General features: G+C 38.5%; 1 protein-coding gene across 2 annotated transcripts in view; it reads left to right on the forward strand.

Moving 5' to 3' along the window:
* Positions 1–19,937, forward strand: part of LOC137294600 (acyl-CoA:lysophosphatidylglycerol acyltransferase 1-like) — a 175,194-nt gene that overhangs the window by 49,634 nt on the left and 105,623 nt on the right. For both annotated transcript variants that reach the window (XM_067825654.1, XM_067825653.1), the window contains one exon: positions 1,966–2,180. In XM_067825654.1, coding sequence (XP_067681755.1) covers positions 1,966–2,180 — 215 coding nt within the window. The remainder of the gene's footprint in view (positions 1–1,965; positions 2,181–19,937) is intronic.

A 19,937-nucleotide genomic window follows, 5' to 3' on the forward strand; every position in this document is an offset into this window, starting at 1 on the left:
GTCCTTGTTCTTGGGTGTATGAAATTCATGTGACTGACTACAGCTGAACAAGATTTGACACGGGTAATCATCTGGCAGTTCATCTAGGGCTTAGATGGGTTGTTATTGAGGAGAACGAGCTCCCAAGAATGGCTGATGGACAGTTACATGTCAGTGTAACTATCATCCATACTTGTGGCTGAAGATACACAGGACATCATTTTGTCCGTTAGAACTCTTCATCCCCTTATCACCAGCTACATCTACTGAAGTATCCTTCTCTGGCTCAGAGTAGTAATTCTGACAGCATATAAGGTAGGACTGCATGGTATTACTCATCCTCGATATCTCCATGGTATACGTTCCGATAAATCTCCTCTATACCCTGGATGCATCTACGGCTCAGTCCGATAAATTTATTACCTCCCTTGGCTGGCTTTTTATCCAATCAGGCGTCTATGCTGGGAAGTTGAACGAACCAATCACTCACTTTTGCTTTTTTAATTAACTATTGATTAAACTTAGAGAGTTCTCTGCAAGAGGTAGAAGGGGGTTTTGCATACACTTTTTAAATGTTTCGGACCTATAAATTTGTCTGTGCGATTTCCACCAAATCTGAGTTGCACCTTCGCGGTTGAGACCGTTACCTTTGTCGACACTGGCAAGCTCGGTAATAACGGCAGCCGAGCTGATTGGCTACTGTGAGAATGCGGAGCCAGCAAAGGGAGGTAATAAAATTATCTGGCCAACCCGTAGATGCGTCCATCGGAACACATACCTTGAAGATATCGAGGATGGGTATTACTGGTGTAAGGGTGTATCACATTACGCCTTCCAAACGATATGTATTGCAGTGTATATTGGGTAATATAATAGTTTTGTGATTATCTCTATGGTCTAAGTTCAAAAGTTCAAATCTAAACATACCTTCATTTACACCCAAGTTTCCCATTGTAATTGACTAAACAGCATACTTCACTTGAAATGAATTTTATGAAAAAGAACATGCATTCCCTTAAAATCAAATCTCAATTTGAAATTTCAGTTATCACAACCATAACTTATATTTTTAGCATTTAGAAAATAGGTTGAACATGTGTAATCCATGTCACCCACTGTCAAACAATTTATCACAGTACATGTCAGAGTATGGGTACCAGAATCCATTTTCCAATACAGAGCCCCACTATAAGGAAGCAGGACTGGATCCACCTAGAGCCTCCAATCCACACAAAGTTAAAACCATAGCATCCACAATAGCTCCACACAGCAACTGCTTCTTTTTGTCAATTATGGAAGGATATTTCTGGAGATTGCACACTGTCTTCACTTACTATTATATCAGGTGCTTTGCCACAGATGATGTCTCTGGAATACACCAGCTTGATCCCTTGGTTGTAGCCCAACAATTGATAGTACCAGCTAGAAGATATCTATTGCCCATAATCACATAGACTCATTGACATCAGATTATTGTTCCATAACCACTGAGAATCCATGCCTCCTGTTCAAAGTGATAAATCAGAGCATGAGTCACAGACTCCAACTCATAATCGTAATGCCCTCCCGACTGTCCCCACTTCTGCACTATTTTGCTGATGTCTAAATTACCTATGGGCTTGGAAAATGGAAAGAGTGATGAGCTACCTTCAGTCACTGGTGCAGGATTGCTGGTGCACAGGCACGAGAGAGGTCCATTTGGGATGGGCTGTTTTAAACTGCTATTGTTTAAAAGCTTGTATTGATCAAATAAGAACTGCTAATCAACTTACCACACCAGCTGTGGTCATGAAAACTCTCTAATTAAATTTGATGGAAAGGGTAGCAAAAATATTTGAAGATGGGGTTTTGTCCTTAGTTGGTCATTTTGTTGTAGGATTTTGTCCATAGAAATTTTGTCCAATGGGATTTTGTCCGTCCCCTGTTGACAACATCAGGTAATGGTGAGCTTCAGTACTATTGTACTATTAAATTCTGTTTATCTAGTTATAGAGAGTGGAGATGAGCTCAGTGTGCTTTATGAGAAGGAAGCCTTACTTCTGGCAAACCACCAGTCTACAGGAGATGTACCATCCATAATGGCATCACTACATGGAAGGCAGAAAGTTGGTGGAACACTCATGTGGATTATGGATGAAATGTTCCGCTTTACTCACTTTGGAGCAGCATCTACTTTGAGGAAAGACTTTTTCATCCGACAGGTACAGCTAGACTTGTATTCAATTTACATTGCTGAAAGTCATGTGAACTCATGGCATAGTCTGGTTGTCTGTTGCCAGTTTTTGTAAATATTCTGACTTCACAAACTATAAATATGCCCTTAAAACTAGCATGACTGTTTTTGTAACATTGATGACATTGATGCTGTACAACTATATTTACGTCATAATCAGATTCATCATTTCCTTTATATTCTGGGTTGCAGCTCACAATGGTATTCAATGTGTTTCCTTTTTGCAGACTTGATGATTTTCAAGTAGAACTAATATAGGTGGAATACATCTGTAAAAACCAAGCATGTAATTTTCACAAATTCTGTACCTCTATTACATCATTGTGGTAAATCCTGCTTTGTATTCAATTGAAAGATTTGTATTGTTGAGTGAATAGGAAGTGGTAAACAAGCAGTTACAGTATATCTGAACAAAATATAACTCATATTCCAAAGTGTAACATCAAAACAGGTATTGTAGTTTCCAGTGGTTTTATAAAATCTATTGCATCTGTCCCTTATTAAGGTGAATTAAGATTATAGAATGTAGAATGCTTAGATTTTTTTTATTGCAACATAGGTGTTGCCAGAAAGAAAACAATCAAATGTAAAACCTTCATAATAGATGTACATGTTGTGGGACAAAAATTTAAGCAACCATCACATCACAACAGCAGTATTGGTTCCCAGAGACACATCTTTCAAATTTGTGGACTTTCAGATCATTACTTATGAGTCCATGAATGCATCATTTCTTAGAATTTACTTCTGTAATTTAAGCTGAAACATATGTACAAGGTTTATATTTCATCTTGATCACTCAATATGAACCTAAAGTGTGCTTCTCACTATATATTTGGTCATCTCTTGTTTTCCCAGAATAACTGCATTTGAGGTTTTTGTTTTGGATTGACAGGTTTTACTCTTTGCTAGATAGAACTCTTCCCAGGTTTTACTTTTCATTCGTAAGACTGCTTCCCAGGTTTTACTTTTCCCAACTTTATATGAACATCAACATTCAAATGATACATGAGTGTTTGAAATCAACTGAAAAATATTGTTCAAGATGAAACTCACAATACAAATATTTACTCAAGCGGGATTAGAACCGCTGATCTCAAATCTGTAGGCAGATGCTCAACCATACAGCCACCGGGCGGACAAAAGTGGCAGGGTTAAATTATCATCTTAGAGTTACTGTCATTAAATTGATTGTATGCACGCTTCAGTTATTGTTTTGTAGCTTCATTAAATGATCATCTACATTGTAATTACCCATCACTCTCGGTATACATGTTAGAGAAACCACTTCTCCTTGGTTTCGGTAGACAATGTAAAACCCTCGGGGTCGGGAAATCCTTTCCCTCTGGTTTTACATTGTCTACCAAAACCGAGGAGAAGTGTTTTCTCCTATACTTAAAAGCTGGATAATAAGTTTTATATTAGTTTCAAAGTTTGTTCCATAGTTTGAGACTATCAGGTAAAGAGGATTTGTTGTTACGGTTTGTACTGCAATTCACAGTTTGGGTACTGGACTGGATTCTATGGTTATAGATTGGATTTGGTCACTGTAGATGGAAAATCACTAAGGTAGACAGGCATTTAATTGTTGGTCATTTTATAAAACAAAAGTATTTGTTTTATGATATCTTAATGGTTTGAAGTTTGTTTCTGCGTATAGTTAAAGATGGCTTTAATTTTGTGTTCTCTCGTGAAATGTCCCTAGACATAATGACAATAATCAAAAACAAGGTAAGATAGAGCATAAAAGCAGCCTCTGAGATCATCAGTAATTACAAAAGTGTCTTCTGCAAACAGGCCAGTGTTATTGTCCATCTGTTATATACTCACTTATATATATTAGTATAGCACCAATACTCAGCTCACTTGCTCAAAGGCGCTTTGTCTTTTCCCTCAATCACTGGATGTTGTTATCAAGGGTACATTGTATTTTCAGTCTCAACTGAATCACAAAACTCTAGCAGCTATTTAAGCACACCAAGCTTTTATGGTTTTCCCATCCTTACGAGGTATCCATTCACAGTTGGGTGGACTGTGACACATAGTCACAATACTTTGTCCATGTGCATTGCACTTTCCTGGAAGTAGCCATTTGCATGTGTTCATGTGGCCACCATTTGGTCGTTTACCAATGTATGGGCTCGTTTATCTGCACAGGGTTGTGTACTGTACACTAGGGGTTGTGACAACACTGAAAAAGTCTGTACACAAAGCTGACTCCCAAGTATTTTTCCATTCAGTCACAGGTGGCCTGGATCCGGCACCTTAAGTTTACCACATCTCCCATCATATCATTATGACAATATATCATGAACAATTTAGGCAACCCAGGACTGACCCTGGGGCACCCCATCGAGAACAGATCTTTCCAGTGAGCTGATACAAAATTTAGGTGCAAGAACAAAAAATCTGACATGTGGATCAGAGGTTATTGTATCTGTGTCAGGTTACACGTGGATATACACTGGTTAACACTAGAATTCTTGCACAGGGAATCAGCCAGAGAATGGTTTACGAGTTGTAACGCTTCAATGAAAACTGACAAGCTCTGATGTGGTTAATAAATATACAAAATAAGCTGAAAACAATTCCATAATCTTTGCTCAGTAATGCACTTTAAGTTTATGTACTTTTGACATTAACAAACTTTGCAATGCACATTGAAATTGTACAAATACATTTGGATGAATGAATCTTTGAACATTTCGTTAAACTGTTATGAAACGTTGTTTACCCATAATTCATTATTAACCTTTAGCCTGCTGAATTAATTTCAGCATAAGGCGCTAATAAGAGGGTGGGTGATTTCAAACACTCATTGCGTCACTAAATAAGGGACAACTGAAAAAACATTCAGCTCATTAATACTACATACAAAAATAAACATTATTATCAAAAAATATCCAGGTAATTTCAAACGTACAGATATTAATTACAAGACAAACATAAATATAGTAAATTTTCCTGAATTTACCTGACTTACTCAATTGGTAGCCGGATGCGTTTTATACTAGGAACCGTATAAATTGTCCAATTATCGCAAACCGATTTCAATATTCGTATTACTGATATTTCATAAGTATCTGACTTTAATTTCGTATATTTGTATCGGCAAATATCCGCGCGACGACAAATTAAAAAATAATTCTGAAAAAAAATAATCGAAAACGTTCGTCGTAAACAAATAACGTTTTCGATGTCATAACAGGTCTTACTGAAATGGCACTATTATGTTTATTTAACCCCCTGGATGCCGAGTTTTTTTTCAGGCGCACATTTTCATAAGGTTTGAAAAGTGAACGTTGTGCGAGATTTGCGCTCGCGTGGTCCTGGATCTGCGTACGGCTATGAAATTGCACAGACATGTAGAATATTTAATTTCCTATCCGTTGGTATAAATATAATTGCGGCTACCTCAGGGGTTTGAGAAATAGACACTGCTAAAAGTTGTCCAAAACTTTTGTGTGTGTTGAAAAACAGTAAATTTCTCTGTTTTTTTTCGTGCACCAATAAAAGCACTCTGCTACGATTTTTTTAATTTCGCATCTTTACGGAAAGTGTGAGCGAAGAATATACAGCTTGATATCTGAACGACGTGAGTGTATATGAAATGGATGTATGTGCTAATGCATAACGTCATACTCACAAAATAAAAAATGACCCGCAATAAATGTCAAAAATCGATTTTCTACTATGACGTCAAACGTCGATAGAGAGGTCATGCACGTATAAAGATAAGGGTGCATAACTCAGCTATGGTTTACATTAGGTCAATGTAACTCCGATCACATGAAGAGAATTTGCTGTGGATATGGACATTATATTTTCGTGATGTTTTGTTCACAGTGAACCAAACTATTCCAATACAAATTTCCCCAATGTGAGAGAATACCTTTTGGTAGTTTCACAATTTGTAAGAAAAGATGCAAATGTACTACATCAAAAAGCAAGCAATAGCGATTTGGATGTCCCTATCCGATACATATTTTAGTTCTTAGATTCCCATATTCTCCTGTTTGTGTATATGTATTTTTATTAATTTCCCATCATTATTAACGGAGTAACAGCCACATTTTCAAACGTAATGAAATAACTGAAAATAATGCGACATTTTAGTTGACGTCACGGCATGTTTTGTGCATTTTGTGACGTTGGAAAAAGACTACTCTGGTTGCTGATTAGTATATATCTAACCTAATTTCTACTCAATGTGTAAAACATCTCGGCTTCTGTGTCAGAATTCAACACTTTTTAGCCAAAATATAAAATGAATGGTTTTATCACTGAAATAGTGTCCTGAATGTATCAACAATTACACGGTTTTACTACATATCTTATTGTGAGCAACACGCGCACCTGCCTAGCGTCAATTTAGCGTAAATGAAAATTTCACAACACCTGAATATTCATTGAGTATTCATTTAGGAAAAAGACTTTTCTTCTCATGATTATGAAATCAATTCCCTTCATAAGTATGCAATGAAAGGTACAAAGAGATCGCTTTTTCAGTAAAGAAGTATTAGAAAATGGACGTAAGGCTTGTCCTAATTAAGACTTGACCTGATTTATATATTTTTAACAATTTCCGTATAAATATTGTTTGAGTTAGACATTCTGCCAACAGATATATTTTAATCGCATTTGAATTGACTTTATTATCGAAATGATAATGAATCATGAAACGTTTTGACAAACTCGCACCTGGTCAATTAATATTCATTATAGTTTTGTCTATAAAAACGACACAAACCAATACAATGAACTAGACAATTCCTTTAAATAGTAGTATGTGTGCCCCTACATTTAATGAAAAATCATTTTCATTACTATTATCCGTTTTACATCTAAGTTGGAAGTAAATCGCTGTTTATTAACCTGTTCATATGAAACTGCAATATTTGTCCGAACGTATTGAATATTGCACATCACGGGAACTATAGCACATGTTACAGTAATGGCTACGTGTGATCCTCCAACACTTGTGTAGAGGCTTAAAATGTGGTATAATACACTTACTGAGTCAATTTTTCATGTAAATATTATTCAAACAATCAAAAGCTTTCAAAGAATAAAAACGGATACCTTATATCCACACATGATATGGTGTTGAACATAGATATATGTAGATACTGAAATCAATTTCATGAAGAAATATCTGAACGATGCGCAAAATATGCATCACAATACTAAACGTGCAATCGGAATGGTATGGGCATTGTGTTTACTCTTGTTCAACCGACCTTCACCTGAAAGAAATTGCCTAATATGTGCAACAATGTTGACGTGTGACATCACTACCGATGACCGATTTCTTTCAAAATGGCGGCTTCGCTGACAAGGGTACACAAGATTCTGCGAGGACGTCTTCCTCGTTTCAGGGATCTTTTGTACATAAATGTGAGATGTAAGTAATCAGAATTATTCTGACTATCTGTGTATTGTTATATGTTCTTATCGTTTACATTGTAAATGACGGAAGAAGCCAGAAATGCCGATAAGTACCATTGTCCTTCTGCGTGATTTTGCGTCAGTCATGGCGTCACGCTGCACTAAAAGTTTGACAGTTTCTTATGAATTACCAAAAAAATTCATTGTATCTATTTTCAATTTGCTATTTTTTGCCACGATACTCTTCCCCTGAATATACTAAGCGTATTGAGCCATTGTAAGCAATGATTAGAGGGCTGGATGTTGGAAAATTTCCGAAAATGCTAGGCAGTGTAAAATTGGAATTTTTCTTTGTTTACATTTCAGTCAAGCGCTGTGTTTCGAGCACAGCGTTCGTTTTCATACAAAGTATATATTGTTTCGTTTTGGCTAGACAGTTTGTATTGGTGACAAAGACCATTTGTAATTTGATTCTAAGATGCATGGGGAGTTCAATGATGCATTTGTCGTAGCTAACTATGAAGTATACATGATGCAATAGGCTTCTCAATACCGGCCTTCTCGAAACGTGATTTTGTAAACACTATCCAATATGGCGGAAGCGCACTTCGGCGTTCGTGTAAGTGTATTTTCGAAAACATCCCAACCGATTCTTGGTACATCGGTGACGTTTCAGAATTATTATTCCTGGTTACATGAAAACTTGATATCAGTGATCATTAATATGCTATTTTTGAAATTCATTACTCCCAGTAATTATCCGATTTTCACATTTCAAAACATACTGCAAATAACGCTGTGATTCTCGATTTTGTACAGTTTGAAAAATGGCGACATTTACGATGAAGCCTATTTTGAAAGGCGATTTTAAGCACTTTAGCTTGGTCTGAGATGATAGTGGATGGTATCAAGAAACCGGGAATTTTCCGTAGAATTCAAAACTGTGAAGTATTTATATATGCGTGGTATATTTAGAATTTTATTGGACTTCCAAGTGAGGTATGTAGAGGAAGGACATATATGTTCCTGTGGCATCCAGGGTGTTAAACGTGTCATGTAATGAAAATAGCAGAATAAAATACATGATTCATAAGCATTCATGAGTGCAAATATCAAGTTTTATGGTTCCTTAATTTTTGCACAAACCCACAAAAAGACGGTGTTAAATCGTGTTACGCATACTAAAAAACAAACATGGCGCGCTTCGTCGAACTCCTACATAAAATATAGCTTTTTTGGTCAGAAGAAAGATTACAGAACTCTTCTGTGTAAGACCTGGTGAAAGAGGGAGAATTTCTCATTCTACAAGTGTTCCATGTATCATTTTCCGTTTAGTATGACGAAAGACGGACGAAAATTAAGATCGTGAAATCTAACTTGTTTTCTAGTAAGTGCAAAGGTCACCGGATGTGATGTCACAGACGGGGATTGCCTGATGAAATTCATTCGGTATTGAATATGAACAGAAAAGTTGGAGATATTTCGTCTGAATTTAGCACAAATAACTGTTTAAAGTGACTAATCAGAGCTCATAGAATTTTCTTGGTGTATTTTTGACTATATAATTCGCACATAGCCGAACCAGTTTGACCTTGTATGCTCCCGTGACCCGGAAACAGTAGTCGATCAACACTGCAGATGCAAGTTTTTCAGTATCTTTTATTTGAATTTTTGTTCATATTAGGCACATTACTTTATTGTCCACTGAATATAAAGATAGCAAAGATATAATTGTGATGCATGTTGATCCCAGCTTATTCTTTTTTTCACATGGTCCAACACAGAAACGTGTACAAACATCATCCTCAACAACAGGTGCGCGGATATGGGCGTGGCATTTGTGTTTCAAAATAACAATCATGCTTTTCTTTTTATGACGATGTAGTGTAGTAAGTGTTGTATCAGGATGTAGGGCCGTAATTAGCCGTAATTACCACTAACGAGCCGTTGTGAGCGGAGCCATGTTTTATTGCCGTACTCAGTCAAGACAACCACAGTTGTCGCCCCTTGGTGACATTGCAGACCGCTAATAATAGATACCACTACATCTCCCTTTGGGATGGAAATGATGCTCACTCATTAACTTAAACGAAAAACCAAACTTGGAAATGAGAAGGTAAATTATATAATTACCATTACCATTACCATTAGAGTCCAAAGCAGAGATGATAAAACTTACTATTAACTTTAAACTATAACGTTCATTAACACTTTAAATTCAACACTGGATCAATAGTGTCCATCACTGGTACTGGTCATCAATTCTGACAGGTGGTTTGGATGGCCTGCCAGATCGTGTGTGGTACACACCAGTAGGCGCTGGAGCTGGTGCGCTGGTCTCTGGAGTGCTGGACATCTCAGACTTCACCACCTCCTGTTTAGGAAGGAAGTTCAAGTCTTTCCTGTTGCGACGGTACATTCCTGAGTCTGTCTGCACCGTGTAGGAACGAGGTGACAGTTTGTCGACTACAGTCCCTTTCTCACCTCTGTCCCTCATCCATGTCTCATCTCCCCTACACAGTGGTCGGAGGGGTAGTGCTGCATGGCGTCTGTTGAAGTGTAGTCTGCTATCTTCACGGCGGGATGATTCGTGGTCCATGACCTTCTTTTCATCAGGCGGGCTACACATGAGTTTCTGTGGTAGGATGGGCAGCTTCGTCCGGAGACGTCTGGACATGAGTAACTCAGCAGGACTGTATCCACAACTTAAGGGTGTTGATCGATAGCTCAGGAGTGTTGCATACGGATCGTCTGCTGATTTCAAGAGAGTTTTGATCGTTCTCACTGCACGCTCTGCTTCCCCGTTTCCAGATGCATGACCTGGGCTGCTTGTGACGTGACAAAATCCATATTCGTTACTGAACTCTGTAAACTCCAATGAAGAATACTGAGGACCATTGTCCGATACAAGTATTTCAGGAACCCCATGTCGGGCAAACATACTTTTCAAATGATTGATCACCACTTTCGATGATGTGCTGTTGAGTTTCGCAATTTCGATGAAACGAGAGTAGTAGTCCACAACTAGCACATAAGGTTGTTTGTTGAGTTCAAACAAATCTGAAGCAACCTTCATCCATGGGCGTTCTGGCATTTCTGATGGCAGCAGAGGTTCAGGGTGATTGTCAAACTTCTTAACGCATACATGACACTTAGAGACAAATTCACCGATTTGCTTGCTCAGGTTCGGCCACCATACACATTGCTTGGCTCTTTCTCGTGTCTTCGTGATGCCCTGATGTCCTTCATGGAGTGCTTCCAGAATTCCGGGGCGCATCGTTTCCGGTATGAGAATTCTCCCACCACAGAGAATTAGATCATTGCAGACAGTGATATCTGCCTTGTAAGGCCAATAGTGTGACACAATGCACTTAAGTTGATGTCGTTCCGGCCAGCCCTCCATGCAGTATTGAAGAATCTGTCTACAGATGTCGTCTTCATGTTGGTGACGTCGTATGTCATCCAATTTCTTGTCTGAGGCGGGAAAACTGATTGCGTTCACGAAGGCCTCTACCTCCTCCTCCAGGTCAGAACGTGATGAACCTTTCTCTGGAGCACGAGACAGTGTATCTGCAGTGTAGAGTTCACGACCTGGCACGTGGTTGATTGTGTATGCAAACCTCATCAACCTCATCCTAAAGCGTTGAACTCTTGGAGGCAAAGTATCAAGATCCTTCAGACCTAGAAGTGGAACTAGGGTTTTGTGGTCAGTCTCCAGTGTGAACTGAAGACCAATGAGGTAGTCCTGGAATCTCTCGCAAGCCCATGTGAGAGCCAGTGCTTCCTTTTCGATCTGCGCGTATCTAGTTTCTGTGTCAGAGAGAGAACGAGACGCATAGGCAACAGGTTTCCAGTCTCTAGAGTGGCGTTGACACAAGACTGCTCCTAGCCCGTATGATGAGGCATCAGCTGTTACTTTCGTTGGTAGGTTGGGGTTGAATATAGCGAGAACTGCCCTGCTGCTGACAGCTGATTTGATCTTTGAGAATGCCTCTCTTTGCTGCTGACCCCACTACCAGGAGTTCTTCTTACTGAGGAGGTCCCTGAGTGGCTTGGTCAACTCTGCAAGGTTTGTGATAAACTTGCCCAACTGGTTAACCATTCCAAGGAACCGGCGTAAGTCTGGAACATTTTGAGGTTCTGGGAGGTTCTTTACAGCAGAAACTTTGTCCTCACTTGCTCTGATACCTTTCTCTCCCACTGTCTGTCCTAAGAATTGGACCTCTGACTGTCCGAAGTCACACTTGTCCTTATTCAAAGTAATCCCTGCCTTCTGTAGAGAGGAGAGTGTCTGTCTAACACGCTCATCATGCTCTGTGTCATTAATCCCGTAGATCAAAAAGTCATCCATGATGCCTGTAATTCCTTCATGACCTTCCAATGTCCGTGACACTTGTCTTTGGAAATACTCAGGCGCTGAAGTTATTCCAAATGGCAACCGTTTGTAACAGTATCGTCCAAATGGAGTCATAAAAGTTGTGAGATAAGAGGACTGTTCTGTCAATTTCACCTGGTGAAACCCTGAATTGGCATCAATCTTTGAGAATACTCTGGCATCCTTCAATTGTCCGAGAGTATGATCCACCGTAGGGAGGGTGTGTCTCTCTCTGAGTACTGACTCATTCAATCTCCTCAGATCAACACAGATCCTGACATCTCCATTGGCTTTAGGTACAACCACCATAGGTGCACACCATTCTGTTGGAGCATCAACCTTCGAAATAACTCCCAGTGACTCCAGTTTCTCAAGCTGTTCTTTAACCTTAGGCAGCAGAGGTATGGGTACCCGTCTCGGTGTAGTGACAGCATACGGTTGAGCATCAGTCTTCAACTTGATGTCATATTCACCATCCATTTCACCTAGACCCACAAACAGACCTGGGAACTCTGAAACCATATCCTCCTTTGTGACTGCTGAACAGAACTGGAGTAATCCGAGGTCCTCACTGGCATCACAGCTCAGAAGTGAGTGACTACTTTCTGTCAAAACATAAAATGTTTCTTTCACAGTTCTCTCTTTCCACTTCACAGTAGCATGAAAGCACCCGACTACTTTCAGCTGGTTCTGAATTCCTCTCAGAATTCGTTTGGGACTCTGAAGTTGTCTACCTGGGAACACTTTGTCAAAAATGTCCTGAGATATTAGGCTAACATCTGCCCCTGTATCAGCTTTGAGAGTGATAGTTTTGCCATCAACTTGCAAGTTGAAGTAACGACGACTTCTCTGTTTTGGAGTATCACTGCTGATAGAGCCAAGAAATACTGTTTCTTGTGAATCGTCTTGCCCACAGTCATAGTCATCCTCATATCCATCCTCATCTATAGCTCGCACATATCCTTTCTGAGACTGGCATACACTTGCGTAGTGTCCTCGTTTCTTGCAACTGTTGCACGAAACATGTCTAGCTGGACAAAACTTCCTGTCATGTTTTTCCTTACCACAATATGGACAATTTTCCCTTTGAAGTTTTTGATTTTGTGCTTGAGGTTTACTTCTACTCGGCAATTTTGGCTTGGTATGACTTTGTTTTCTAGCAGATGGTGTTTTTCTCTTGACATATCCAACACTTGCAGCTTTATCATCCTGGAGGCTTTTTACTTGACTTTCTGTAGCTTCAGCTGTTCTACATATGTTTAATGCCATTTCAAGAGTGAGATTTTGCTCTCTCAATAGTCTTGATCTAGTTTCTTCACTCTGAATTCCAATTACAATTCTATCCCTAACTAGTGAGTCTCTCAGATCTCCAAATTCACAGCTGGCACTTTTATTTCGAATGTCAGTATAGAAAGAGTCAAACTTTTCTCCACTTTGTTGATTTCTGGTTCCAAATACATACCTTTCAAATGTCACATTCCTTCTAGGATTACAATATTGTTCAAATTTTTCCGTCAATACCTCACATCTTCCCCTATCATCTTCGTTTGCAAACTCAAACGTGTTATAAACCTATCTAGCGTCCTTGCCGATCACATGCAGAAATGTAGAAGCAATAACGTTTGCATCTTTGTTTTCGAGTCCGCTTGCAATTTTGTAAAGTTCAAATTCCTGTTTCCATATCTTGAAATTCTCTGAAATATTGCCAATTAATTCCAGTGGAGGCGGTGGCTTCAAGTTATTCATGATGAACACTGAACATTCGCCGATACGAGTTTATCACTATAGGACCGTGCGTCAGGACGATTTTTCTTCAACGGCGAGAACGTGTGTGCAGAGAGCGCGGCAACTTATAATCTGTGCAAGAGGACGATAGTCAGCACGATTTCACGCTACACACAGTTACAGCTTTGTCAATGAGTGACGACCGATCAAAAAGTTCAAAATTTGAGTTTGATTGAGAGTCCATAAGTTGTCTCACCAGATCCCAGTTCTGACACCATGTTGTATCAGGATGTAGGGCCGTAATTAGCCGTAATTACCACTAACGAGCCGTTGTGAGCGGAGCCATGTTTTATTGCCGTACTCAGTCAAGACAACCACAGTTGTCGCCCCTTGGTGACATTGCAGACCGCTAATAATAGATACCACTACAGTAAGAACTGCAGTATACATGTTTTATAAACAAAAATATATTTTCAGTTATAGTTTCACATGATATCGGAGGTGATTTGATAAAAATTGCGTTCATATTACATGATTGGGAAAGTTATATGTCTCACTTTAGAACAAGTTGAATTACATTCATAATTTTATGCAATGAATTAATGTTCTTGATGAATAATTATGATAGATTTGTCAGTGCTTTATGTTTCATAACTGGTTACAACTTTAAATCTTTTCATATACTTTAATATGTTAAATGATATCAATAATATGACAATTATTTTTCTCTCTCAAATAGACAAGGGCAAAGACACTGTCAATGCATTAGCAACGTGTAAATAACCAAATTTTAATTAATGTCTTTCAGTAATGTGGAAAGCTGACAGTTTTGCACAATTTTTTATTACAACTACATGTATGCCATAAAATATATGGATAGATGTTACAAATTATTTTGTGTATTTTATTTCTTCATAATATCATGCCAAAATGTATATCAAATACAAATGGGTGATGAGTTATTTTTGTTTTCAACAGTACCACTTTGTTTGCTGAATTATTTTGAATCGCACGTGACAAATAATGTCAATTATGTTGTTGAAGTAACAGTACATGTAAATTTATCAGAAAATGTTATCATTTGATAAAAAAGAAACCATATACATATAAGAAGTTATATTGTCTCTGGTGAAAGTAAACAGGCTTCATATTCTGTAAATATATATTATTCTACCTTATTGTCTTTTCCTGGGTTTAGGAGCAATGTCACAATATGAAATGGGTCTAATGAACTTTCAAGGATTGTTTCTGTTTGCTGAAGTGTCTGATGGTGATATACTCCAATTATTTAGTGTTCAATAGCCTAAACCATCATGAAACAAGAAACATGAAGAACGGTCTTCCTTGAATAACAAAATGCCAAGGACTGAGCAGTCTTCCCTTAAAGATCTGGAAGCATTTGATATATATGTCTTTGCCATATACACATGGCAATGAAAAAAATCCAAATTGAAATCTTAAAGAATAGCTCCAAACTGGACAACAAAAACCACTCACTGCAGAGCTCAGTATTAGGAAAAAAGAAATTTACTTGCCACCACATGATTACCTTGATGCCAAAGACTAACATAGGTTGCACCTCCTACTCAACACTTAATTATCTGTCACTTGTAGTTTTGATATTCCATATTCAAAACATCACTACAACAAAATTATTCTAGGTCTGGTATGATAATTTCATATTACTTCATGAAATTTCATCACAAGAAAAAAATGAGTCTGTCTTTCGATCACTGTCAGTGTAATCACTGCTCCAAGAGTTTGGATCATCAGTCTGTTTCCCAGATGAAGACTGTTTTAACAGTAAAATATGAACATAGACAGTGTGCAAGTAGGTAAAAAGTATGGCCATAAACATGAGGTACATTTTGCAGTTCAGATTGCACTAGTGCAATATCTAAAAGCTGTATGGAACCACGGACTGAGCCACATGACATGATTCTTTTTATACAAATATGCACACACATCAAACAATTTGATCTGAAACATTACCTGCATTATACTAGGCAGAATTAACTCCGAAAGCTCTGCTGTTTGGAGTAACAAAATAATTTCAATTTTGCTCCAAATTCGTGAACAAAAGATGTGATGTTTAGCTGTTTTAATGTCTAAAATAAATACTGATTCACAAAGGCGATGACAGTTGTTTTCTAAGCAGTAATTAATTTTTATGACATACATTTACTGTACGTTACATTCTCACACTAGCTCTGGTTTCGTTCGTTTCTGCAAAAGGAAAAATGATTTTTTTTCATGACATCTTCAATCATCAAAATTGTACTTCTTGTAACGATATACACAGAAGAATATTCTGTTATTGTTACGACACACTGACAATTTATATGTCTCCCCGTGTCAGAACATTCTTTGAAAAAAATAGACCGCGAAAATCATCGACTTCTGATTTGCTAAACTAAAGATCAACACATCGACGGCTAACTTCAGGAGAAATACTACAACACAAGCAACAAATGACAACTGCTATTGAACACAACTAACAGTAAATGACTGAGGATGACTGAAAGGTAATTCTGGTGTATAGTATGGATCTTAAGGGAATTTGAATCAGTTTAGAAAATGTATCAATGGTCGTTTTCCAACTCGTTCACATTTTACTTCCACGTGTGCCATGCCGTGTACGTGCTTCCGGTTTCATCAAGGGTGGGTACAATTACAAATATTGTGATACCGTTTCATGATCTGCATTATATAGGTATTGAGTCGTTTTCTTTCAATGTATATGTGTTCAGATTCTGCTTATGAACGCATATTTTCAAACATCCTTCGTATCTTGTCACTTAGAAAGACCGCGAGTTTGGCCACGCCCGTTCGGGTCACCAACGGCTGTCAACTTTGTGAATGTTGGAAGGTTTATCAAACCAAATCAAAATAAAATCGCTAAATCTGGTAATTTCTGTGCAGAGGCAATAACATTTAAGGATCTAAGGATCTAGAAGCGGGGGTCCCTAACCCTAAGGATCTAGAGGGGGGTCCCTAACCCTAAGGATCTAGAAGGGGGGTCCCTAACCCTAAGGATACATCAGCGCGGTAAAGTGAGACAGTTCAGTAGCTATAGCGCGCTCATTAGCGAGCGCTCAGCAGTCCCGGGTCGCGCGCCCGGTAAACTGCACTCTAGCCCTATTCACACCGTGTAATTAATTCCAGATAAAATAATTGGATATGTCAAAAGGATGGCACATTTTCTTCGGCATCACGATACATGTAGAGTTGTTTGTTTACCGCCGTTGCCATGATCGTTTCTATTCGTCCAATCGATGATATAACATTGAAATTGGTTTTGTTTATATTTATTTGAGCCAAAAGTTACTAATTTTTAGAAAATGGGGAACTTATGAGCTTTCTCTTCGTCAAGGAACAAAAAATATCGACTAAACTATCAAAAAATATTTCATTATGAAGAAAATATTAGACTGGGTACCACACGGCGTGGTGCGCTGGAAGTCAACAATGGCCGTTATTTTCGACTACATGCCGAGAAATTCGGCGAACTCATTTTTAATTCGCGGGCGTTTCGTTTTAAGGTATATAACCGTATAGAACATTACATATTTAAATAGTTGAGAATTAGCACATTCCATACATAATTCATATGACACTTAAATCCGACTCGTTGAATAATTATTGCAAGTTTTATTTGGAGATGTCATTATCCTGCACTCCTGTCGAATGGGTTCGACGGTAGCATTGAGAGGATTAATACAAATGATAATGAAGCAAGAAAATTAGAAATTTGTTACTTAATGTGCAGTGCAGTGCAGACAGTGAGGTGGAACAACTTTCCGGCATGGACTGATGTGCATGCTTTTGAAGACCACGTGCTTCCCCAAGGATGCCATGTGATAAACAAGTGCTAGAAATTATGCTAATTTAAATACATTATGTATACTTCTTAAATTATAAACAAAAAATTAGTTGGTGAACCTGCAACCTTTTGGATTACAACTCCACAGTCTTAACCATTCTACCAAATAATTAAGATATTTGGATGTGAAATTTAAGCAAACTTCAGTTTAAAATTTATTTTAAACTTTAAACAATATGAGAACATTTTTATGGAATAATGAAACATGCAATCTTGCATTTACACCAGAGATTAGTACTTGTGTCCCATTGTTTAGATGACTTATTAATTTGCCATCAGTGTCATAACACTAAAGTTTTTCAGTAAATCTGTTGTGTCAAACTTTATTAAATCTTCTCTCCAAATGTTGGTGAACACGCTGTGTAGTAATGATGAACAATTGGGTTTGTATCATTTGAAAGGTCACATGCAACCAAAACATCAAACATAATCAAACACAGTTATCACTTATTCATGGTACATGAAATGCATTGCTGATAAAGAAAAAACAAATAAACAAAATTATAAGCATATAATCGCAAATCAAAAGTGCAATATTTTGTGCTTGGGTTTACCTCCGTCGAAACAAAGCAGCTGCGATACCAAACTCAGTTAGAGCTGGTGGATGTGCACTCAAGTGTAATGCGACTTTTTCATTGGCCGACACACTTAGTGGGCTCTTTGTTTATGGCTTATAAGCCTGATAGGTGTAGCATGTGGTCAGTGATTGAACTTCTGCATCGCATAATTGTCATGAGCAGACATCATCGTTTTTTCATCACGTTTTTTTTTTTTCAACTTTACAGGTTGAATTGACATTTTTGATGATTTGTTTCGGTAAGTGCATACCAAAAGGTATCAGAATCTGCAAAGTTGTGTTTTACGTTGTAGATGACTTTTAAACTGTCTGAATCGGATACTTTCCTGTACATCTTCCTCACCATCAGGCACCAAAAATTGTGGCAAAAGTGGGAAGCTTAGGTCTCCACCAGAATCCTCACAGTTTCTGATGGGCGTTTGTTGTATCTCAATGCTTGTTGGCTCACAAGATGTGACTTCTTATTATCCCTTTCTCTTCCAGCATTTGACAGATACGCCGTTGTAGTAAGGAAAGGGCAAGGCAAGAAAACTTCTTTTAGAAAAATGCCTGTGACTCAAACGTGTCATAATGTTTCATGGACCACCCGTCAGGGGTGGTGGGGAGTTTGGCTCCCTCCCTGTTTGGCCAGTGCTAAACGCACTTGTAGTCAGCATTTTGGAGTCGGAGTCCATCTGAGGAGAGTCATGCTGCAGTTCTCAAGCCCTTTTGAGAGCTTGTCAAAGGTTTGTGAGACCGATTTATGGCTATAGCAGAAAGAAAAGTTGGCACCTCCCCAAGCTGTATTCTCAGCTGCACATCGCCATGTTACCATGACATAGACCAAGCATCACTGAACTCTTCAGGCCTAAGTCATGGTGGGAGCAGCAGCCAGCAATTCACCAGCCTCAGTGATCCCACCAGCCGTTTGGCCAAGGCTGGTCATTGGGACCATCAGGTTTGCCACAACTTAGAAACTACAACAGGGGCTCATCTAGCTATAACAGTTGACAAGCATCCTTATCACAAGTTGTGATACAAGACTTTATCCTTCAACAATTTCACAAACCACACAGACCACTGACACTGACATCACACTGACCCAGTTATGGAGCACCTTACCAGAACCAGCCGCTTCGTATCAGCAATACAGATCCCATGACCCAGGAAGATTGCTGAGGACACATTGATAGTTTGCACCATTAGAAGTACTGATACTCCATCATATTAAACAGCTCATAGCGGATGTGGGGATTGTCACTAGAACCTTTGGTACTGAACTTACATTTGCAGACAAGGTGGAAGCTCCAGAAGTATTCCATGGTGCTGATGTGAGACAGTGAGTAGTTTCAAGCTTCAACAGTCAGTTCAAGACATGTTCCCTCAAGTTACATTATAAGCTAAGATACTGAGGGATTTCAGTGAAGGCATGAATTACTGTTTTTCCAGAAATTATTGAGAAATTCTTTGTTTCCCAATACTGATGACAGGATTTTTAAATAGGTGTTAAATTATGTAGTAAGGTACTCAATATGGGAGGGAACTCTTGTAGGCTTAAGAATGAACCTTACTACATCAAGAGTTATCTCTCCTTGTGTAGCAGACATCTTCCATTGTTGACATGGGAGATTTGACAAGAGAAAGAGAAAAGAAAGCTGGTTCCAGATTATTTTTTAAGGGGTGTGACTACTGTAAAGGCATTAGCTGGTGGACATGACACTTCTCTGTCTAATATACAGAAATTTGAAGAATATTCAATCAGGAGTTCGGATTGAGCACAAAACAGCCTGCCAGGTGC

This window comes from Haliotis asinina, chromosome 8 (assembly GCF_037392515.1).
Source record: "Haliotis asinina isolate JCU_RB_2024 chromosome 8, JCU_Hal_asi_v2, whole genome shotgun sequence".
Lineage (NCBI taxonomy): Eukaryota > Metazoa > Mollusca > Gastropoda > Lepetellida > Haliotidae > Haliotis > Haliotis asinina.